At 40.5% G+C, this 24,177-nt stretch overlaps 1 protein-coding gene and 2 long non-coding RNA genes across 3 annotated transcripts in view; 1 reads left to right on the top strand and 2 right to left on the bottom strand.

Moving 5' to 3' along the window:
• LOC108051498 overlaps positions 1–24,177 on the bottom strand; it is a 49,676-nt gene that overhangs the window by 9,122 nt on the left and 16,377 nt on the right. Inside the window, exon 2 of the long non-coding RNA XR_001769624.2 lies at positions 23,413–23,422. This is a non-coding gene — a long non-coding RNA (uncharacterized LOC108051498). The remainder of the gene's footprint in view (positions 1–23,412; positions 23,423–24,177) is intronic.
• On the bottom strand, positions 13,232–13,942 carry LOC108051496 (coiled-coil-helix-coiled-coil-helix domain-containing protein 10, mitochondrial-like). Its single transcript, XM_017133626.2, has one exon. It carries the CDS (start codon positions 13,823–13,825, stop codon positions 13,319–13,321), a length of 507 nt encoding a protein of 168 aa, XP_016989115.2. The 5' UTR covers positions 13,826–13,942; the 3' UTR covers positions 13,232–13,318.
• On the top strand, positions 22,724–23,301 carry LOC108051497. Its single transcript, XR_001769623.2, has 2 exons — positions 22,724–22,966; positions 23,066–23,301. It is a non-coding gene; the product is annotated as an uncharacterized LOC108051497 (long non-coding RNA).

Raw genomic sequence — 24,177 nt, 5'->3', positions numbered from 1 at the left:
GGTGGGTTTTGGGAGGAATACAGAGCTTTTGAGTGCGCTGCACCAAAATGGTTTTCAATTTAGTTAATTTATGGCGCGCATTGTTGGCTCTGGAATCGCACTGGCACACAATGGGCATATTTATAGCCGTTTTATTTTCCCATTTCAATGCAATTACCCCAGGCCACTCCACCGCCAACCGAAATATATGCTTATAAATGGTGTATTTTTGAATGTATTGAGGGGGACAGCTGTTAAGTCACTACCCAACAAAACAGAATGAGGCGGCGAAAAAAGTCCTGAGCCAAGAATATACCCGCACTGTCCGGAAAATATATATCTCATTGTCCATTGTGCGGACCAGCTGTCCGAAAAGCAGCACTTATCCAATTTGGGGAGCCACAATGCCGAAGGATCTGCCAGCCCGTGAATTCCGCACCCTCCAAGTTGGGGCACATTAGAACACATGTCGGGATGTCGACGCTGCTGGTTCCGCTCCTCCAGCGCCTGTTAAGTGCAAAGTTTTAACGCCGGTTAGCAGCTGCTAATTAGCATAAAGTTGGCTCAACTTTCGCGCCCCTCCGACACACATTCACTGCGAAAAAAGGCCCAACTTAAATTATGTGATACCAAATCAATACTCTTAGAATCCAAATTTTCCAAAAACAAATTATTTTCAAATTCAGTAGCAAAGAAAAAAATATTCTTAGGTAGAATTTATCGTCATTAGCCTAAACGCAACATAAATATTTTACCTTAATTCAAGGTGCATAGGAATTATATTGATAATAGTATAAAATAATTTTGAAGATAAAAATGAATCTGAAACCCGAAATTTCATTCAGTGTATCTAAAAAACGCAGGTTGGAGCAGACAAGAGCGGGTCCATTCATTCCGCTTTTTGACAGCGTCACTTGCCTTAGTCCTTGGTCCTTATTCCGTCGTGACGGTGCAGCATCTCACTCGCATCATCCACATCCAGCTCATCCCGCACATCCTGCTCCCGGTTTTCGTCCTGCTCGTCCTGTTCGTCCTGCTCTGAGCCATTCCTCATTTCTTCTTCGGTGGCGCCGGCTTTCGCTGTCGTCTTTTGTTTAGCTCCTTGAAGCACGTCTCGCTCATCTCTTTGATAAATATTAGTTTAATTCTTTTTCAGACTGCTGCCAAGAAGCAGAAGCAGGGAACTGAAACTTCAAGGCTGCCGCTTCAGCTTCTTTAGTGGCTCGTTTTCTTATTTTATACAATTATTCGGTTTCTTTTTCCGCACTTTATTGCCTTGGCGCATTTTGTGTCCTTTGTTTGGCATTTCATTTCCAACGCTTGGCTAAGTGAAAAATGTAAATATTTTCCTTTGATTGAAATCCGAGAATTGAAAATGATGGCCGAACAAACTGCTGGTAACTCAATCAGCCTTGCACGGCAGTCGCGGCAGGACATTTCAGCTGATTAATTGATGGGAAATCGCTGGAACAATAGGCTATTGAATTTATTTGGATTGAAAAAATGCATTTTTCTTTTAAACTTAAAAAGTTTTTATTTTATGCCTGTTATTGTCGATGACTATTATTTACTTTTAAATGGCAAAGTTAGGTACAGTTCCAGCGAAATTTCCTTTGCAAAGAAACAATTTCTTTTAGTGGATAACTTAATTTCTTTTCTTTTCGTCCTCTCTTTACCCAATTGATTTTCTTTCACGAATATCCGTTCATATTGCATCTTTCTTTATTCAGCATACATATATCCAGAGAAAGAACCCAAAAAAATGGTGGCAACTTAATTCGATGCCGGGTGGCTGAAATCCGACCAAATCTTTTGGCTCTATTAGGCGGCCTGCAATTTGGCCCATTCAGGAAGATGCTTTCAATTCAACGGACCCGCAATCAATGACAGCTGGTGGTTCTTTTCGGCTTTTTGGTTGTGCCAAAAACTGGGAAATTGGCAAGTGGCACAACCCCGTTGCATTCCGGTTTCCCGTTCTCGTTCGTTGTGGGAAAAATGCTGCGTCTGCGATTCATTCATGAGATACTTATACGCACACAGATACTTTCCCGCTTTTCCTCAGTGACAAGCCGTCTGACATTTGCCAGATTTTCGAAGGCCAGCAGACACGTTTCTGGCATACGGTATCAGCAGAGCTCTCCCCTGCCCGTCGTTCTTTGAGCGAAATTATGATTTGATGACAGAGCGCTGTGACGTTTAAATTGAATTTTCGATTTTTAGCATGTTTATTTCACATCTGACTTTGTCCAAACTTTTCTGCGAAGAAAGACTCTAAATTTAGCCCAAAAGGCAAGCAAACAAACGCCGAAGACAAGATATTTTTGCTGACAGTGATATATGTATGTATCTTTGATGGCAGTGGGGGGGGGGGGACATTTTCCAGGGGGCACAAGAGACAGGTGCAAATGTCGCTGCGGGGTCGAGCAATTTGTCGGAAAAGTTCAGCGCTTGTCAGCGGTCCGCAAACTTTTCCCACTTGTCACGCTGACCCTTCTGCTAAATGTTAGCGAAAGCGATGGAAAAACTGGCAAAATATATGCAAAATACTGTGCATATCACAAAATGATGCCTAATAGCAGTGTTTAAATTACAAAACTAAATTAAAAAACTAAAGTGAAAACACAGTTTTTTAGAGAATTAAACCACGATCATTTAGAAGTATGCCACTTTGAAATCGGATGACTATACGAAAAGTTATGGACTTAGAAGTGCTGGATTTTGGTCACTTTTCTGCAAAGCCATTATTCGAAAATTTGCAAAGGACTTACATTGTAAAAATGATAAAAAATCCACCCAAAAATAAAAAATAAAGTAAAAACGCAGTTTTTTAGGGAATTAAACCACGATCATTTAGAAGTATGTCACTTTGAAATCGGATGTCTATACGAAAAGTTATGGATTTAGAAGTGCTGGTTTTTGGTCACTTTTCTGCAAAGCCATTATTCGAAAATTTGAAAAGGGGTTACATTGTAAAAATGATGAAAAATCGACCCAAAAATAAAAAATAAAGTGAAAACAAAGTTTTTTAGGGAATTAAACCACGATCATTTGGAAGTATGCCACTTTGAAATCGGATGTCTGTACGAAAAGTTATATATTTAAAAGTGTGGGTTTTTGGTCACTTTTCTGCAAAGCCATTATTCGAAAATTTGGAAAGGGGTTACATTGTAAAAATGATGAAAAATCGACCCAAAAATAAAAAATAAAGTGAAAACACAGATTTTTAGAGAATTATGCCACGATCATTTATAAGTATGCCACGTTAAAATCGAATAACTCTAAGAAAGGTTAAGGGCTTAGAGGTGCAAACCGCAAAGCGGTTTTTCGAAAAACCCTCTGCTGCGTAATTTAAATTTAACGCTGTGATGTACATTAAAGATTTATGATTTCGCTTTCGCTCAGCCTCGTTTAATTGAAGGGTCCAAAAGGCAACATTGACTTGCCCGAGGCAGTTTACCATAAAAATGCAAACAGCAGCCGGAGAAGCAACAGGAGTCCGCTCGAAAAGCGGGGGCAAACAGACACTTGTTGCGGCAGGACATAGCCGAAGGATGCGACGGCAGGAGGAAAAGGATGCAGAAGGAGACGGCTGGCTGTTGCAACTGCTACGAGCATCCGGAGTCCGGGGATAACCCAATGAGAAGCCGGGGCGGAATTCGCTCAAGGCTCAAGGCAAATAGTCGGCAGATGGAGGACGGAAGAAATATACAATTTAAACGTTTCCAAATTGATTCCGAAGGCCAGCAGAGCTGCAATCTCATTTGCTCACTGCTGATTGAAGCGAGGAATAGCTGAGAAAAATGTAAAATGATTTAACAAGGCAGTAAGAAATTAATCTTAAAAAATAAACATACTTTGATTATGTTAATTGCAGCCAAATTGCCATTCAGTCTGCCAAGTGGGAACATTGATGTTTTCTCAGCTGTTTTCCGGCCTTAAGGAGTTGAAACTTTTCTGGGAATAAAACTTCAATGTACTTGAGAACTTCTAGTAGTTAAACATCAGAGTTACACAGGCCAAATGAAATTTTAAATATTCATTTTCAACCGCTAAATTAAACGTCAACTTTTACGATTAAGCACTAGAACACATTTTGATAGTTCAATTTTAGTTGTTTCTAAATTAATTTAGTTCAGAAATTTTAGTGCACGAAACACTAACACATAAAGAAAATATAAGAAGTCAAATCTCCTTCGTATTTTCTAATTTATACCAAAGCTCTTTTGTGTGGCTTGATTTATGAGGCCATTTTTCGCCCAGTGCACCGAACCTCTTAACGGTATAAAAATAGCTTTTTTACTACTTTATGCAAACTTGTCACCAACTGAACTCTTTGCACCGCTCCTCCCGCTCCACCCAAAGACAACAAGTGGCTCCTGGCTTGGCAGGGGAATTTAATTAAAAAGTTTTTATGCGTTCCACCAGAGCCGCAACAACACCGAACAGCAGAAACAACAACAAAACTGCGGGCTTGTCAACGTCAACCAACAACAAAGCTTTATCTCATCGCAGACTTTTGTGCCTATTTTCTGAGAGGTTTTCTTCTGTTTTCTGCCCTTCCCCAAAAATGTCCTTGTTCGGCGCATAGTTGCAGCTGGGAAAAAAAAGAACTTTGTTGCTTTTTTTAGTGGCATGTAAATTTGTAAATTCATATTTATGCGAGGCTCGAGCTGAAATAGTTTACCCAAAGAAGCTGAAATGATGCAGCAATTTGCGAAAAGTTATGCACTGTCACTTTCAGAGGAAAAATGGTTGGTGCAAAAAAGCGAAATTGTTGCACATTTGAAGCACATAAAATTCTGTAAAAGCCTCATCAAATGTTAAGCAGCCAGCGAAAACTTGATTGCGCATTCGCCCCGTTGGCAGCTGGTGCTCATTTGAAATCCGTGGAATTTGTGTGAAAAGGGGAGGATTCCTTGTATTAATAAATAGTTGCTAGGAAAAGCTATTTCAAGATTTCAGAATTAAGTACATACATACAATGCTATTGCTTGATTAATGAATCAATTCATTTAATGCCCTTACTTTATAGAAATGCATATAAATACCTACAAAATTTACGCATTAAGTTAACCTAATTATTAAATATATTTCATCCACTTTTTTATTGATTTTCACGTAACATTTCTCACATTTTTATGTCTCCATAAATACCGGCACAATTGAAAAACTCATGGAAAATCAAATTACTCACATTAGTGTCCAATTTACCTATGCATAAATTAATTCCATAGCCCAGCATCAAACTTTTTATGCTTTATGCGAGAAACAGAAAATTTAAATTGAATTGGTTGCACTTTAGTCAGGTGAAAAAATAAGAACCTGACTTTGACTCCTGGATTAAATTTGCATAATTTGCATACATTTTATTCTGGCAATAGTTTTTTGAATTATCTGTTGTTTTTGCACTACATCCAATAAATGAAATTTAATATAGAGCTAGGCAAATACCAAACAAAGCACTGGTCTTATCCTGACCACAATCCAATTGAGTTACTACCACTTGCGTTCAAGGGCCAATTAGCTGAGGTTGCCGCTTTTCGTTACAAAGAAAGTGCTTAGTATCCTCGAAAAGCTGGCCGGAATTGTCTTGGCCAGAAGGGGATATCTCAAAGCCGGCTTACTTTGGTGGAAAGTGCATTTGCGGTTGAGTTTTTCCACTAATTTTCGCAAAAGAAAAGCCAGCAATTTCCCCTTGGACTCGCTCGACTGGTCGAAACGGAAGTGGGCGCTAATTGAGGCGCTCTCCTCGACCTTGTAGACAAGTTGAAAACATTGTATCTGTATCTGAGAGTCACTCAACCCCTCACGACTGTCTGCCGCAATTCTTTTCTGTCTTTCTGTCCAATCCAATCGCATTACCACAAATTATGTCACGTATTAGCGCAGTGAGAAACTTTTCAAGAGCAGAACTTTTATCGTATAATTGAACTATTCGTCGGTTAAGTTTTGGTTTCGGTTTCGCATCAGTGGAGCAAAAGTTTTTAATGTCAACATATGAACACCCGTCGTGCACTTTTCCAAAGGACATCGTCCGAGGATTAGGACGATGGCGACATATCCATGCATGCGCCGGCGAATCGCCAATCAACATCATCGTCAACGACGACGGCGACTATAACCGCAGCCATCACAAATGCCATTAGAGAGGCGACTGGGCTTTGGCCCGCAGCGAGGACACTGCGCCCACTCACCGCCCACTTGCCACCCACTTGCCGCCCACCAAGCACCACCCCCTCCAGTGGCCAACAACAATGTCCTAGTGGCATTAGTAACCACCAACCCCTCCAGAACGGCAGCTCAACTAACGCATCGTAAATTGAGATTTCTATTTATTGTCGGCGACCACAGCTACAGCACACAGAAAAAAAGATAGTTTTAGAATTAATGAACATTTTGCTTATCATTTTAACTATTGAAATGTAAACTGTCATATACATTAAATGAGAAGTTTATAATTATAATAATCAATAAATTTGCATAATACTCCTTAAAAATAATATTTTAATATTCAGGCAACTTTTGTAAAAAAAAAAATAAAATAAAATAAATAAAATAAAATATATATTAGAATCAAAGAGGTAAATTTTTTCCCTGCATTAGTAGCCTTCCATCAAGTTTATGCTATATAAATGCGGGCACAGTTCAGTTCAGTTCAGTTCAGTTTGGTTTAGTTTTATGCAGTCCAGTCGCCCACATCCACTTCCCCATTTTCTTCCGGCTGTCAGCAAGTTGACGCGGTCTGACTTTATAAAGTCGCTTAAGCATTTTTAATGGACTTTTAAGTTTGCTTTTATTGTTTCACTGGTATTGCTTTTGTGTTGCTCCACACTGCATGCTCGTGGCCACATTTATGTGCACTAGGGTATATTGGATTCACTAAGCTCTGGAAAAATGTCACCAAAGGTAGAGAAAATATAAATATAATTTATATAAAATAATAATAATAACATTTACTTGAAAAATTGCACCTTTCTCCACCTACACAACTTTAATACATATTCATTTTTGCAAAAACCAAATTAACCTTGATGCATATTTAGGTATATAACACATATAATTTGAATTATTAATATTCTACCTCGTTATTTGAATATACATTAAATTATATTATTTATATACCTTTGACATGGCAATATTGGATTTATATGAAGTGATTTCCGCCCACCAGGCGTACTCAACTAAACTGTGATCAAGTTAATACATATTTGCATGGCAATCAGCTGAATTTCCTTAATCATAAGTAAATAAAGTTCATTGAGAAAATTGCCAAAGTCCTTCTCCCATTTTCCTTCGGGCTATGAGAGCAGAGTAAATACAATTAATAACAGTTGTGCGATTGTTTCGCTACTGAATTTCCTCGTCTATTAATACATATTTGATCTACTTATTTCAATCAATGTTCTGTCAACTACTTTTCGGGTATTCCCCCATCCAGGGGGCTAAACAAACTGTCAATCATAGGGAAAATCCCCCGGGTATCCGGGCTTGTATGGGATGTCCTGGGGCGCTGGCTTTATTATGGAAATTAAATTGATATTTAAGTGACACATTGCGGCGGCGGCAGGGTGAGCAAGATAAATTTTGGCTGACGGCAAATTGTTGGCCCATACGCCCATTGTTAAGATGAAATTAAATTTTTATGGGCTTAAACTGGGCTCAGTTATTGTACTTTGGTACTCTCCTCCACCCAGAAATATGCCACGACATCTAATGAAGCAGCTTTGTGTGTGTGTGTGGTCAGCTTATGGTTTTTTGGCCTGGCATTTTGGTATTTTGACCTTTCGGTGTTGGGGCTGGCTGCCGCCTTTCGGCTGTAAGGTTTAATTAATATGCAAATGGACAAAGAGCTGGCAAAGGAGTTGGCCAGGCTGGAAGCAATTTAAATTTAGTTCTCCCCTTCTTTAATGAACTCCGGGCACCGAAAGTTGTGTTTCTGAAATATTTATTGGACCGCAACTTGGTCCATATGCAGGAATTACCAACTTTGTGCGGCCTCGGGCAGTCGAAGCAGCTCTGCCGGCCTTCTGCTGCATATTCATAGGGGTATCTGGCCGCCATTTGCAATTCGTATGCAGTACATTTCCGGTTTTCGGAAGTGCATTTCCGCTTCCGCCGGCCATCTCTGCTGCACTGCACTGCACTGCACTGCTCTCCGGCCTTCGCCACAGTTTGCTGCACATCAATTTGATATTTGACAGAAGCGCTCAAAACTAATGCACTTACTGGCCATTCAACCAATTTGGTTACACGATTTTGATGCAATTTATTGCATTGCACGCCCCACTGGCCGACCACTTGTGAAATTGATTTGATTTTTATTAGCATTTTATGCGATTTGCCGAAGTGTCCATGGTGCGGCGAATGGTTCGAATGGTTGCTTCCAGGCTGCCCGGGGAATTAAATTAAACACGTTCAGGTCGGTCGGCCAGCAGAAAGTGGACGGTATACACACACTTTGTGCGGCCAGCAGACCAGGTGGACCAGCCATTTCTCATTGTTTGCCCGCAGCCGGGTTTCCCCGCCTTTCCTTCCTCCTGTTCCTCCTGTGGCCACGCCTCCATGCACACACAAAAACACACATGTACACAGAGGAAAAACCACAGGTCATGCCTGGAATAATTTAAGTTCTTGTGTTGCTATTTTTAATTAATGTAGTACTAAAATGTGGATTTTATCCTCGTTTAAAGCATTTTTATTAAAAATAACTTGTGTGTTTCCATTCTATATACTTAATCGTATTTATTAAATATTATAAATATTAATGTAAAGCGATTTATGCTTAAAAGTTAATACCATTATGTAAGAGGTTTTTTTCAGTACATACCCCAAAATAAAGCCTCAAAAAACTTTTCTGACTCGCAGTTGAATGCGTGTATGCCATATCGAATTTCACACTTTTCCGCCCACCGTCACCCCACTTCCTTCCATTCCCTTCTCCTCGCTGTGTTTCCTTGAGCGGGAAAAGGAACAAAGGAAAACAGGGAAATTCACCGGGCAAAAAAAAAGAGGCAAAAAAGAGGCAATCATTGAAACGCTTTTTGCTGTTGCACTCGTCACCTGCCATTGCAACTGCAAATCCATCTGCAACTGCCTTGTATTGGATTTTTCAGCATCGATCTTTTGCCAGCCTTATTTCACATCAGATATGGTTGATGTTGCCTTCTGTTAATGACTGCAAACGAATGATATCATCAGCCATTCAACGTTTGACAAGTTTCAAAATTTCTAAGGCCCAGAACGGGCAGAGAAAACCCAATTTCTATTTTCGATTTTTGGATGGCAAATAACTAGCTTAAATGTCCAAAAATTTATGAGTTATTTTAAATGTATCTTTCTGTTTAACTAGAACAACACAGAGCTTCCTCGATATGGAATAAATTTTAAGACTTCATAAATGATAATTCCATGAGCAAACCCCCAGCAATTAAACGGGTTTTCGAAGCCAGTGCAAATTTTAATAGAAATGGGTGCACTAGTTTCCAATTCAAAGCCGCTTAATTGGACTTAATTATGGCATGACTGCCATGTCAGATCCTAGCTGCATTCGACCCATGTCCAAATCCAAACTAACATAACCATCCTCTTCACCACTGACCGCAGTGGGAGGTCCTGGCTGCCAGGACCAGCTTTTTGGCCTGGATGTGTCAGATCAACGGGAGTTGGGGACCTAAAATACCCCTCTTTAAGAGCGTGTGAGCTGGGCAAGTTTTGAGCACGTAATAAATATTTATTAGGCCGCTACTGCTTGCCAAAAATTTAATTTGTTTTCATTAAGCCAGACAAAGCGTTTAAGGCAGCTGCAAATATACAGTTGAGCTTCGGTAGCTTAAACTTTCTTATGTGTGATTTTGGCTTAACTCGTAAAAAATAAAGAGGCAATTGCTTTAAGTCTCTAATGACTTTATAAAATTTAATTGCAATCATCAGTATGTGGATAGAAAATACTCATTTCAGAGATCAGCTCAAAAATCTATTTTGCATTATTATTTGTTTGTTTCCTCAATTGAAAACACTCTATTTTTCTTAAGCCAAAATGTTAAGTTTATGCAAATTTGACTGTTAAATATGTGTTTTACTCCGTCCCAGGAGTTTGGTGCTGGAAAAATATGCTTGAAATTAAAAAGGGTATTCTCTTTGGGGTCCTCAATGTCAACGTCGTCGCCTTGACGTGGCCAAAAACATTTCGCTGGCTTAATTGTGCGCAACCCAAGCAGATAAAAAACGAAATGAAAAAGTTTGGGGCCCACCGAAAAAATGAAAAAACGCGAAAATACGAAAATACGAAACAAAAGCGCTCAAAGCGAGGAGAAAAGCGCGTTCAACGCTGAAATCGGAGGGGCGGTTGAGTTTTTGGGCGGTGGCGAAGTAACATAACAAAACAAAATTAAAGTAAATATGCGCCCGGATCCACAGACAAAGTAGAAGGGCAAACAAAGCCGAGTCCTGACAAGGGGTCGAGCGACAGGAGAGACAAGGATGTCAGTAAACAAAATCACAATTAACTGAGAATGGCGAAAAATAACAGCGCCAAAGGAGCAGCGAGCATGTGACAATGGAGCCGATCCTTGGGCTCGCTTTAAAGTGGTTAAAAAAAGGGGAGAGCAACTCAAGGACGAAGGACCTGTCATAAAGCATTTTAATTGCGCACCCACATCGCCTGGCATTGATTGGGAGTGCTGAAGTCTATTCAAATTGGAACCAAGGACAAAATGGAATATTTAATGATTGGAAAAAGGGTTTTCGGGCTTTATACGCGTAGATTATAGTGACAATGGCATGTAATCATTATCCTTTGCAAACTTGCAGAATTAGTTTGGGGAAGTAATTCGTATAATAAAAATAAATTTTTTTTTTACTTTTAAACTCCTCAAAGCTAAGAATGTTGTCTAATAGCTATTTTTAAAACGAATATTTTTAATTGATTATCATTTTATAAAATAATTAATTCTTCATTACAATTTTGATCAAGGTCGCACAATAACCGACCAGATAAAATAATTAACGATTGCAATTTTGGGTTCTAAATGTTATAGTGTCTCACAGCATTATTAAACTAATTGCCCACATTGATATCGTCATTTTCCCCGGTGCATTTCAGGAATTTTTGCAGAGGTGCAAGGGTCTTCCTTGATCGATTCGCTGAGGCGCTGTTGATCTCCGCGTTCCCTGAATAATCCGGTTATCCTGGCACCCAAAGCGTGACCCACGGCTCCTCGGGCGGCCACATCCCTGAAGATGATCTCCGAACTTCGGGTGGAAGGTAGCAATACGGCTGGCAAATAACTGGTAGCGCTGGGTTTGGCAGAAGCGCTTCTTTGTTTGCGCGGCATTTTATGTTTTTTTTCTTAAAATTTGTACTTATTCCTTTTTTTAGACTTAAAATTTTTGTATATTTTCGAGCTTAACAAATTCAGACTTGTTTCCAAAAGGAAAACAGAATTTCGAATGCCATATGTCACGCATAGAAGCGTAGCTCATAGTTTCCAGGCCTCCCTTGAGTATCCTTTGTAATCAGCTTTGTCAGCTAATTTATATTGCATTGCCTGCCAGCTAATTGCCGAGTGCATGCCAGAGCGCCACCTGGCGGACAGACCTGCAGCGAGGACGAAAAAATATTTCTAATTTGTTTTCCCTTTCGCTTTTTGCGCTTGCTTTTCCCATTTCCCGCACTAATTACGAACACATAATGAATTTGTCGGCAAACGCGAAAGGTATGAAAGCAAAATAAACACAAAACTCCAGCTGGCTTCCCTTTGAAAATTTCCCCAAGGAAGGGGTTTAATCCTCTAAATACACAGTCCAAAATAAGGGCATCCTAAAACAAATAAATTGGAACAGCATAAATACCAATACAAATTTCACGAAATTCTTATACATATAGAAGATATCTTCTTTTACTTGCTAACTCAAAGAGAAAACAATTTATGAAAATTCTTAATTTCTGATTAGCTTTAATTGTGACTAACAGTCCAAATAATTCTTAAAGTGCATTTTCCCTTAGCTTTTTTCACCCATACTTTGGAGTTAAACATGCAAAAACAATCCAAAAAACCATTACTGAAGTACAGCTTAAATTGTTCACTAGCTAGTGAAACCGCATAGGAAATTGTAATAAGTATTTCAAAGAGCAAATACTTCTCCTTTTGGTATTCTACAAAGTCACTCCACTTTCCTGTAAGCGAGTGCAGCGGAAATGCTTTAATTGGCAGCGAGCATGCAAAAGTTGTGTTGACTATTTTCGGCTTTTTTGAGGGAAAGCGAAAACAGACGGCAATTAGCCGAACTGCCAAAAGTTTGGGCCTAATTCGAATTAGGCTCTGGCCTATATGCAGAGTTCTGGCAGCGAGTTCATGTGGCAAACGGAATATTTCATTAAATTATTGCCAACCGCAGCAGCGACAAGGAAAACCAAATAGACCCTGCAGCAAATGCCACTTGATTGATGCTGTATTTAGATTGGAGAGTGCGAAATTCAGCCCGCTTTTCCGTCCTCTTCCATTTGGGGCCATGTTAATCAGCAGTATACAATTTCCACTCACTCTGTTATGAATATTTAGGCAAATTATATTTGCCCGCTGAAAATTTTCTGTGCGGCAGCCATGTGAATAAATGTGACAGCAGCTGATGCCAGTTTTAGCTGCAAAAAATAGAGTCTACGGAATGCTAATTTCATTTTGTTTATTGTTTTGGCTACAACTTAATTGGCCCATCTCTCGTTTCGGTCCCAGCAAATGTTTATAAATCAATCAACATCAATAATGTTTCGGCAAGCAAGATGGATGGCCCGCAGCTCCGAGATGAGGAGCTGGGCTCTTGTTGATGGCTGCCCGCATAATGCCAATTAATTTGCCTCTCTGAAGTCTGTTTTTATACCCTGTCAAGGGGTAGTGCCAAAAGGGAATTGAATCGAAATGTCTCAATTTGTAATTCGCAAATTGGCAAAAAGCATTTAGGAAAATAAGGAAAATTTGGATGTGTAAGTGCTTGTCCATCGTATATATATTTATGTAAGATTAGGCTCACTAAAATTATTTGAGCACTCTTAAATAAATAGTTAAACTGAAATAAAATAAAAAAAAGTAAATTTTGTCGGATATACTTTTTGAAATTTTTTTTGTTACAGCTGTCAAATTTTCACATAATCATCACAATTTTTCAAGTTTAAATGGCAGTTTGTTAAAGGTCAAGCGAGTCGTGGTATGACATTCCTTTTTCGGAACAAGTTTTACCATATTTTTACATAGAAATGTCTGAAAAATGTTATATTTATTTATTATTTGTTTAATTTTGGGTCTCATCTATTTGCTCTTCCAGCCTGTTGCTCGTGTATATGATCTCAAACATTATATCGTCGGCGGCACTGCTGCATGGCCTCATTGAACTCCTTGCAGACGGAGAGGTCCTTGCCGTTCTCCTCGGTGCACTTGAGGAACTGCCTCAGTTCGAAGGCACAAGGACCATCCTCCACCAGTTCCAGTGGCTTTGGTGCCGATGATGAAGCTCCCTCCTGGGACTTCTCCTGTGCCGGTGCTGCCTGACCACGACCTTGGAACATTCCAGTGAGTCCTGCGCCCACAGCATGTCCCACTGCGGATCCTGCAGCTACTCCAGCCGCCGTGGTAGCCATGTCCTTGAAGCGCTCCCCAGCCGTGGGTCCTTTGGCCTCGGCGGCAGGAGCTGCAGGAGGGGCTGCTGCTGGCAGGGATTCCTTCTTGGGCTGCTGCACTGCCGGCAGGTCCTTGCTGCTCCCACGAGATGGCTTTGTGGCAAAGACATGACTGCTTCGACTGTTTTGGCGGCGCATCGATCCCCCCGATCGACTTTCGGATCGTTGACGAGGCATTTCCTTAAGAATCGCAGGAAAACAGCAAGCAAATAGAGGTGGAAAAGTGTTGTCTGACTTGCTTTACCCAGAAAGATGAATTTTGAATGACAAGTGCTGACCTCTGACCTATCCAGAGTCGACTGGCATGGCCAACTGACAAATTTGGTTTCCCCAACATAACATATACAAGGATATGACCTATTCCCAAATAAAGTTGTACGTCATCAATGAAATTTCATTGGGAATATATTTGCATATGCCTCTTGATAGTGCGTTTCATTACTTTTGACAAGCACTCTATCTCGCCAGCAGCTGCAATATAGTTTGGCGTAAACATATTGCACACTTGCGGATCTAGAAGATATGTGTGGGTATCTATGCGATTTCATTTGCATTCACGATGCTTTTGTGGGCCGTTTGCCGTATATTCCATTTGCTGTTTGCTGATCTCCGACAGCCCAAACTGGCACGCTTTCAATTTGGAACTGCACTCAAGTGTCTGGCAGGGCGTGAGTTTGCCGAGCTGTGCTGATTGCACTTCGTGTAAATTGGTTGTCGGCGGCCGCAGTGCGTATGATTAATATGGGTGGAGGTTTGTGAGGAGGCAGCCAATTTCGGGCACTCATTTACATTTCTAGCCATCGCTCAGAGCCAAATTCATGGCTCCCAAGTGGCTCTCAAGTGTTTCCCATTACAACCACCTCCGATATCCGAGTATATGTACCCGAATGCCTCAATTACTTTGGCCATTTTCACCAAAACTGTCTGGCCTTTGAAAAACACAATTAAAGTCAGATATACACCGCCACTTGCAGACCAACTCGACCATTCATAACTGCATGGAGAATCAAAAATGGCGAATGGCCAACATTTCAAATGCGGTAAATTACAGTTAACGATTTTGTAGCACAGCAATTTGCTTTATCTCTAGATGTCTATCTACGGTTTGTAAATGTATTTCCACGTAGCTGCCCCCGGACACCGTTTGTTTTGCATGTCAGCCAGTGGGCTCCATTCGTTTTTCCAAACCGCAGAGCAACCTTTTCTGGTCATTGGCCAGAACTAAAGCTGAAGCTATTGTGGCTAGCACGGCCAAGTGTGTCTGCACTGGAAAAATGATCCCGAGCTCAAGAAAACACTATGCAAATTAAGATTAAAGCGACTTCAAACAGCTGCACAAGGTAAGCATTAAATAAATATAAACAATAAAAGTTCACAAAATAAAATGTGGTATCTATTTTTCTTAGCAAGCAATTAGATTTTTATACAAAGAATTGAAAAAGGTTTTATTTTTAATAAATTTGATTGGATTTGAATTTCGTTGATGGCTTTGTTATTTTCTTGCCTGCATTATTATCATTTTGTGACTGTCATTTGAGTTTCCCGATGAATACACATTATACTTTAAATATTATGATTACTATATTTTTCCCCAGTGCGAGTTTGCGGTTAACAAATGTAGGAACACCGCCATAAAGGTGTTGAAATAACTGCTGCACCGTTGAACCCGCCGCCTTTGTTTGCCTTTCGTTGCCGGCGCTTCTGGGGCTCGATTGTTACGGCGTTTTATGGTTATTGTGTCGGGGGCGCAATGCAAATTGCCGCCACATAATTATGTCGCAGTGAAGGGGAAAATATATACACTATATACCGAATAGGGATTCCGTACAGCTGGACTTGCAGTTAACAATGGGAAAATCAGTGCCAGTTTGAGGCTTCAAACTTTCGCAAATGAACGGAAAGTTGTGGTTGTCACACCTGGACAACTCCAACTTTTTCATGTCTAATTAGTAAGCGACAGTAACAGTTCCAGCAAAACTAATTTATATAAAAACTAACTTGGCTTGGCAATCAAATAATAGAAATGAGAACTTTTAATTTGCCAACGCCCTGACAACTCACGCAATGGAAACACGGAAAACTCCGGGGAAAAAAGCGACTAATACAGGAAAAACTAAAGTTGCTCAGACTTTTACCTCAGTTAAATCAGTTACTAATTGCATTGTACTGACTTGGCGATAAGAAAGCAATTTCAATCTACCAACGAAGGGACAATCAATTTGCGTTTGAGGTTTTGCGAGGGGAACATTATTGATTTGCAAAAAATGTTAATTCTAGCATAAGTTCGAGAATCAACTATTGTTCCACTTTGTTAAAAAAAATCAGTGTAATATATTGTGTTTACATACTTTTTTAAATAAAAGCTGCAAGATTGGTTATAAATTAAAATGTAAATGATAGATTGAAGGCAAATCGTTTGTGCTTAAGAATACATTTCTACAGCACTGTGAACATTTTTAAGTTATCTTGATTTTTCCAACTTTTCACGAAGGGTATTTTTTCACAGAAGAACCCCGAGAAAGCTCCCACTACTCCATTTGGCTTTCATCAAGTGTCAGGCTGCAGTTCCTGCTCCTTGACTAATGATCGCGTGCCAATGCAATGGCAATCTGCCATTACAATAGTGCAACTTCACGCACGTATTTCCCGGGGGACAGGCAAACAAATGAATTTAGATTTCAAGAGGGCTGGCCCTCCATATATATGGCCCCGGTTTGGGCGGAGGTCAACATTTTGCAGCCATTTTTTAAACTTAATGGAAGCGCTCTTGATTATATTATACATTCGGCTGGCTTATTAGCTGGGCCCCAAAAATTAAGCTTGAAATTAATGATTGCACTTGGGACGAGAGGGAGATGCAAAGGCTTCATTGTGTGGGCTTCGCAACTTGATAATGTGCAGATTAAAATTTTCGCAGGCTCTTTCTGCTGAGTTTTCCACTTTTCTGCTTTATGAAGTAGCGACGCGAAAAGTTTCGATGCTTAAGCAGCCGCAAAAGAAGTTTTTAATGAAAATAAATCATGCGCACACTTGACTGGCTTCGAGGAACTTCCCGAGAACCCAGGACTTATCGCCCGGGAATAAGCCAAGTCGGAGTCTCTTATGGGACGCGGCCACGCAAGGCGGTTCCAAAAAATTTATGGACTTGCTCCAGTTGACATTCGATATAAATCAGGTCGCTGCAATTAGGGAACGGGCTAAATTGGACCGGATCACGAGAGACAGTTGGCCCAGAACTATCATTTAAATGGCCCAGTCCTAATTGCGATGAAATACAGCCCCCCAGGGCCTTCGGTAGACAAATCCTGGCCACAGGTGTTTATTTAATTAATTTACATAAATCAACTGGGTGCAAATCGCACACACATGGCACAGTTGCAAAACTGCCCTTGCATTTAATAAGTAATTAATTTAAAATCAGCTTATTGACCCAACAGCAAGGCCCGACCTAAAAACTGTTTACACTAATTAAATGACAGAGCTGCAGAGCAAATAAATAGAGTTAAGCCTGTATTTATGTTGCGGTACGCATACGTGGCGTATGCGCAATATTGACGATGAACTTGGATTATGGGCGTAAAGCAAACGAGGCAGATAATTACACAAATGAAAATGTCTGCTTTAAGAATTTTGCTGGAATTTCGCAAGTGCCCTAACTAATTGCCAAACGTCAGCTACAAATTCCTTACTCGATTGTCTACAGAATTTTTGCACGAAATAAATTGCGCCAAGGCAAATAAATAATGCATGCTTAGAAAAAAAGGAAGAGAGGGGGGCATGCAAATAATGGCGGGCTCTTTCCACCCGGCAAATCACTTTGAGTTATTGTATTTAGCCTTCAACATGGCCGGGCAAAGTAAAATAAACATTTTAAAGCCCCGTCGCACCGTCTCACCTGCAAAAGGTGTCCAACAAACACGCACTTTGGGCGATGATTGATATGGCATTTCGGGGCGGGAAACGCACGGGGGACATTTCCCCTTTCCAAACACAAAAAGCGTCGAGTGTCAAAGTTTTTGTGCGCGCTTAGCGCATTTGATGAATTGTTAAAAGAAAATCGCGCGTATGTGTAAACATTTTGGTCTACTTTGGGGATAGGACAAAGAAATTCGTTGCGGGGCTGGAATCGTATATATACTCTTCGATGTCTGTGTGAAAATCAACAGTAGTACCAGCTACAAGGAAAAAAAAATCAAGCTTTTGAAGCTGCCGACGAGTAAATGGCGGAAGCCCCAGCAGCTGCTGATGATGATGGCGGTTGCTGTCGGTAAACAGAAAAGAAATGTAATAATGGCTGACTGGTTAATACCCTTCGTCGCAGTGCCCTCAACAACGAAGATAAAACCTATCAATGGAAAAAGAACCTTGGAAAAGAACTGAATGGTAAGAAAGTTAAGCTTTTGAAAAGTAACCAGAATCAATCATATAAATATTTCTGATTGATTTGAAACTGATTTTTCAAGCACCCGGATACTAAATGTATTAATAAATATATGAAAGATGATTTTTTCATTCATGTTCGCCCCTTTTGAAAGGTCAATAAACTGAAAATATTAAAAATAAACAGTTCTACTATAATTTTATAGGTTTTTACGTTTGAAATTTTCCTCATCAGCACATTTGTTTGGCCCTGACAAATTTCGGCAAAGTAGATGTGTTGAGTCAAAGTGAATCATACTAAAAATTCTAGTTAATGATACCTGAGAAAATTAAAGGTAATTTTAAGAATGAGTCAGACATTTCGATGCTAATGCAGCTAAAATTAGCAGAAAACGTTTATTTATTTAATGCCGGTCATACTTGTATTTCTAGCAAAGACAGAGTATGCCCATTCAGATTCCAAGAAGGAAAACTTTTTCCAGGCTCTTCACTTTTAATCTGTCTTAGACCGACTAACACACACACACACACACGTAGGCGCACACACACAGCGGCACTTGAGCAAATATATGCATATGTGAGCTGTCATTCCCCCGAAGAAGAATCCCCAGAATTCCTTGTATTTACTTGGATTCTGCGTGGGCACCTAATCCTTGTCAGAGAAGCCACATTTGGTTGGTCGGGAAATGGAACGACACTATACACATCAAATCATCAATCACATGCTTTGGTGATTCATTGATAAGCTTTCACATCCCCCAAAGGACTCGGCATGAGGTCCTCGTGGCAATCATGTTAATAATGCCGCAAGATGTCGGCCAGCCATTAGCCTTCGCCATTAGGCCTTCCATATTCCCTTTTCTGCCTTTGCCCGGCAATTAATTTAAAGAGCTTTAAAGCAACAGCAGTATAGCATCGCAAACAACAGTAAAAACTCCCCAAATGAAACCCAGAGAATGGGAATCTGTTTATTTTGATTTTTGGAAAATCAATTTTGAATTTGTTGTTTATTTTTGATGTGGTTATCCGGCCAGCAGCCATTGGCGTGTAAACAAATCGGGCACTTTTTTTCGCAGATGCCACAAACAGAAAGGCTCTGTTTTTTGTGTGTGCTACGTGAAATGAATATAAAAACTATATAAATGGCAAATATTCATGCGGAAAATATATATAATAACACGAAAGTGTGTGTTTGCGCTATTAATGTCACAAGTGTAATTGTTTTTTAATCGCATTGATAGCGCCCGCCAGCACAGCAAATTCCACACACGAAATTATTTCGAGTGTGTGCTAAAACCACTTGAAAAACGCCAAGAGCTTTGAAAGTGACCCAAAAAAACAAAAAACCCTCCGAGAGTGCTCATGTGCAAGTGGGTGTGCACGTTAATGCTCATAAACAAACAAAGACAAAGAATAAATGGGTGTCGCGGGGGCGGAAGTGGAAAGCATTCGACTTAAGCTGTCTGCTCACACACAAAACTAAAATGCTGCACACCAAAATGGCGATAAAAAATTTACATAATGGCTGTGGCAAAAACATGAAAGCAAAATAGTGGGAAACGTGGAAATGAGGAAAGCGCATAAGTGACTGGCAAATGGCAAGTGACACTCGAAAACGGAAAAACCAGAGAAGAAATGGAGGAAATGGAATGACCAAAGCTGGGAATGAATTAAGGGGTTAAGCCCGCTTGGCACTATTCAATGGGAATCGATTATCTCCAATTGTTGGGATTGGCATTTTTTAAAAATCCATCAAACATACTTGTTTAATCTGTAAAATGTTAGAAACTTAGAACATACACAAATACAATGCAACCTATTTTGTCTAATTAATAACAAAAGGTTAAAACTCAGTTATTAATATCAGATCAAATGTAGGTAACTTATTAGAGTAATTTAAAGACTATTGCAACTGAGAAGGCCAAGAAAATCCGTTTGTAATCGAAGTCGCCTCTAATGGCTCCACTTTGCACTGTTCTGCTAATGGTGCCTCCACTTAGTTTCCTTGGCTTTTGTGCTCGAGACAAGGACCGTTGCAAAATGCATTATATCAGTTTTGCCCGAGGATAGCAGTCCAGCTTATATATCCTTGTGTATCCTGTGCATATATAGAGCCCCCATATAGAGCAGATCCCAGCAGCCCCGGGCTGGATTTTAATAGGCAAACGGACGGGGATGAACACGACAGACGAAGACGACCATCAGTGTAAAACGTGCCACAAGCACCACATTGTAAGATTTGATAAAAAGCCATAAAAAGCAGAGCTGGCTAAACTTAAGGCCAAGACTATAAAATAATAATGAAGTCAATTTCAATGATGTTGCTGTGGCCAAAACAACAAAGCTTAACTCGATCCGTTCGTTCCGTAGTTCGCTCCTGACCCTGGAAAACGTTTTCGTTATATTGTTATTATTGCTGCTTTCGACAGCAAAGGGCAAACTGGGTGGAAAAAAAAAAAAAAACAAACAAAACAAAAGCCTCACGTCACATCATTTCCTGCAGCGATTTTCGTGTCTTGCATTTGACGTTCCCTTAAAATGTTCCCCTTTTTATGGCAATTAGCTTATGATTTTCATTGTTAGTGCCCTGGCAACAATAATCGATGCAAACCAGCTGCCCACACCCGCAGATAGTTTACTTAATGGCGCACGTATGTAGTTTATGTGGACAAAATGTAAACAACTTTGTCATTAAATGGGTAATGGACTAGCTGGTAAAAGGGAAAAACGGCGAAAAGTTCCCTGAAAGTATTGCCTAAGCTGTCATTTTTCCAGATTGGTTTTCCTTGGCGTTTCCACTGAATTCAACAAACTTTTCTGCTGGACCACTTAAAACTTGACCACTTAAAAGTTTTGAGGCATGCATAACACCACTTAAAACCTTCGGACAGACCACCTGGTGACTCCCTAGTATTTCACTCTATTCCCCAGGGACAACGACCTGCTGGCCCATTAACAACTGTCTTGTAACGCCAGGGATGCGTTCAATTACGATAACTAATTCGCAGCTAATTCGGGTGCATGTTTCCGCTCTAATTGGTCAGTGTTTTTTGGGGGAAAATGGAAAATATATAGGGTAAAATGGAAAAAGGGGAGATGGGCTGCTCTTTTTGCACACCTTTTTGGGCCAAATGAAAACATACTCCTTGAGTGCGTAAGCGTGTTAGTGTCAAGCGGCTTATCTATTATCATTTCGTTGAATTTTGAATGGGCTGGGAGAGAGCAAAGTAAACCTTTGTCTGTCGTCCGTCTGGGGCTTCATTACGCTTGATTTCTTGTTCCCCCAACAGACACACACTTTCACCCATTCCTGCCATTCGACCACACAGCAAAATAGCTCTTTGTTCGTCCTTCGTTACTCAGGAGGAACTCTTCGGCTTCTTCGTCCTGGCGTTATAATGCCTTGGCTCTGGTCGCAGCCATATGAGTGCTGCACTGAGATAAAAATATTGAAAACAAAAGCTTAACATATAGAAGCTCATTTTAACAAAAATTCTTTCTAAGATAATATAAACCTTTTTGAATCCGAATTGTTGATCCAACCACTTAAAAATATGCTTACAAGCATAACCATAAATAAATTAGTAAGCAATTAAGTTATATTAGCTAAACTTTATATAAGGTTTTAAGATGGCAATGAAAATATAAAAATATATTTCTGATTTTATTTCAAGTGTACACACCCAAACAATGAGCCTGTGAAAGACGTTCTCTCGTCACTTGTTCGACCTGTAGGTACAAGGACGTCCAGTCGAGCAGCGTGCCGACGACAGGATGTGGTCACAGGATGCGAGCAGCGTGCCCAACGACTTGGAGCTGCAGTCGAGTGACCAACCCAATGACTGACACCACTGTAAACAGCCCGAGGGGCTGGGGAGCCGGGTCCTAGGTAAACACAGTGCCGGCCACATAATGAACTGACTGCTGGGGATGTCCTTTGCACCTGGCCACACCCCCTTATCGCCCACCCCCTTGCCCATCCCACATCGCACCTGTTGATGGAAAGTCCTACTGCCTGTCGCACAAAAGCGAGCAACACTTTTTGCACATTTACCAAGTTTATGCAATTTACACAAGCCCGTCAACAGTCACACGTCTCGTTGGGTTCCCTTTCTGCCCCTCTCCCCTTGCCACGTTGCTCCCATTTTAGACCCCTTTAAGCCATTTAAATGCCCTACTTCCCGGCCTCACCCAGCCATTCTGCTGCCCTTATGCACACACTGTGCTGACCACAAGCGTTTCGGTCTGAATAATTGACCAACAGACAAAAGCAGCAAAAAATATATACAAAAAATGGAGAAAAACAGCGGTGACCGACCACAGCAAAGCGAAGCCGGACAGGGACTGCAAAAACAAATGAATAAACAAAATTTATGAAGCGCAACCACAGAGTTAAGCGTTGTCCAGCTTGTGATTTAACTTGGCCAGCAACGGGGAGCGGGGGATACGTAAAAGTCCTTCCATATATCACTGCTCACTTTAAGGATGTTCCTAAACAGGCGGTGAGCAAAACCACATGTACCAGCTAGACTCATCAAATTTGTCCAGCTAACTGTGAGAGGTGGTAAGCACATTCTCACCGCCAAAAGTTTACAACGAAATATAATATTTAAACTTGATTTGGTTACCTTTTCATCATATATCATAGAGTCTTTTATTTTTACATTTAATATTAAAGCAATCAAAACAAAAAGAACAAACTCTTTCTTAAAAAAAATGTTGATAAACATAAAAATAGATTAGAATATTAATTTAGAGGCCATTGTGGAGTCCAATTTCAACACGTAAATTTAATTTGTTCATCTAAAAGTGGCAAAAACCAACAATAAAATCTACCAAATGTATTTCTAACAAAATAAATAAATTGAAGCGTTTCTCACTCACCCAGACCAAACTGGAATCATCGAAAATTCCCATCAAAGTGTACAAATATTGCAGGTAAACATATTTCTATCTCATATTTGTCCGGTTGATAGCAAATGCTGTACCGAAGAAACTGTGCCAGGCACGTAACTAATTTATTTATGTATTTCTTAGTCGCCGCATTCACACAAAGGACCCTCGAACTGCCACTTTTTCCATGTCCTGCCCACAGGCACATTAGCCGCAACGGATGTTGGCCTTTTCATGCTCAGTTGGGCACAAAGGAGCGGGGTTTTGGCCAAAGGAAAGAAATGTTTTTTGGGCAAACAAGTGGGCAGTCGACTGACACTGACCGTCGACCGTCGACCGAACCGAAATGTCAATAAATTCATATGAAGTTATCTCTTCCAGACAGCTTAATGCGTATTTTTATGGCCTAATCTAGAGTCAAATTTTTCTGGTGCTTTGCTCGAGTGGAATCCAAATCCCAAATGGCACCACAGTCAAATGCACGGACTCACCTCGTTCAATCTGCAAAGAAACGAAGGGAGAAGAAGTTGGGTTCAATCATTGGATTATTAGAAAGTGGCAAATATCAGACCCACTTGGCCGGAGTATCTATGGCAACTATCCCACATATGCTGACTGCTGCTGTCGACCATTTGATGAACCCAATAAAGCCAACACGAAGTGCCACTCAGGCCCAAATGACAGCCGAATTGTTAAATAAAATTGAAGGGCCCGGGGGCTTTCGCCAAGGAATCTCACATCGAATCTCGGATGGTACTGTACATAAAAAAGATTAACGCCGGCCTGGAAAAGTGGGTCAGAGTGCCATGTTTTCCGGCTGACGGCAGTCATTGACATGGATGTGGATGTGGATGTGGATGTACCCTGTATGTTTGCCTAGTCACCTGGTTCTACAATGTTTATTTTAAGCCCCCCAAATAACTCCCTTTATCTGCCTCTGCAATTGCATTGCATTTCGGCTGTTGCATTATTTATCGAATTTCGTGCTTTATTTTTTATGCCCTAGCATACGTGATTCTGCATAAATTCCCACACCCTACTCCCCACCCCTTTATCCCACGTTAAGCTTAGCTTCCGATTTCTTTCCCGTATTTCCCCATTCTTTTTTTCACTCCGGATTTTATTTTGCATTCGCCGTGCCGTGCACATGGAAATCGCTTGGGCCCCGACTCCGGAGTTCTTTTATTATTTATGCGTTGGCCGCAGCCACATCAGACAAAAATTGCTCGAATAAATGTACTGAAAACGAAAGGCGA

The sequence above is a fragment of the Drosophila rhopaloa genome, unplaced genomic scaffold (genome assembly GCF_018152115.1).
Source record: "Drosophila rhopaloa isolate 14029-0021.01 unplaced genomic scaffold, ASM1815211v1 contig_167, whole genome shotgun sequence".
Lineage (NCBI taxonomy): Eukaryota > Metazoa > Arthropoda > Insecta > Diptera > Drosophilidae > Drosophila > Drosophila rhopaloa.
Note: the sequence above shows the minus strand (reverse complement) of the source record. Positions and strands in the feature narration are given on the sequence as shown.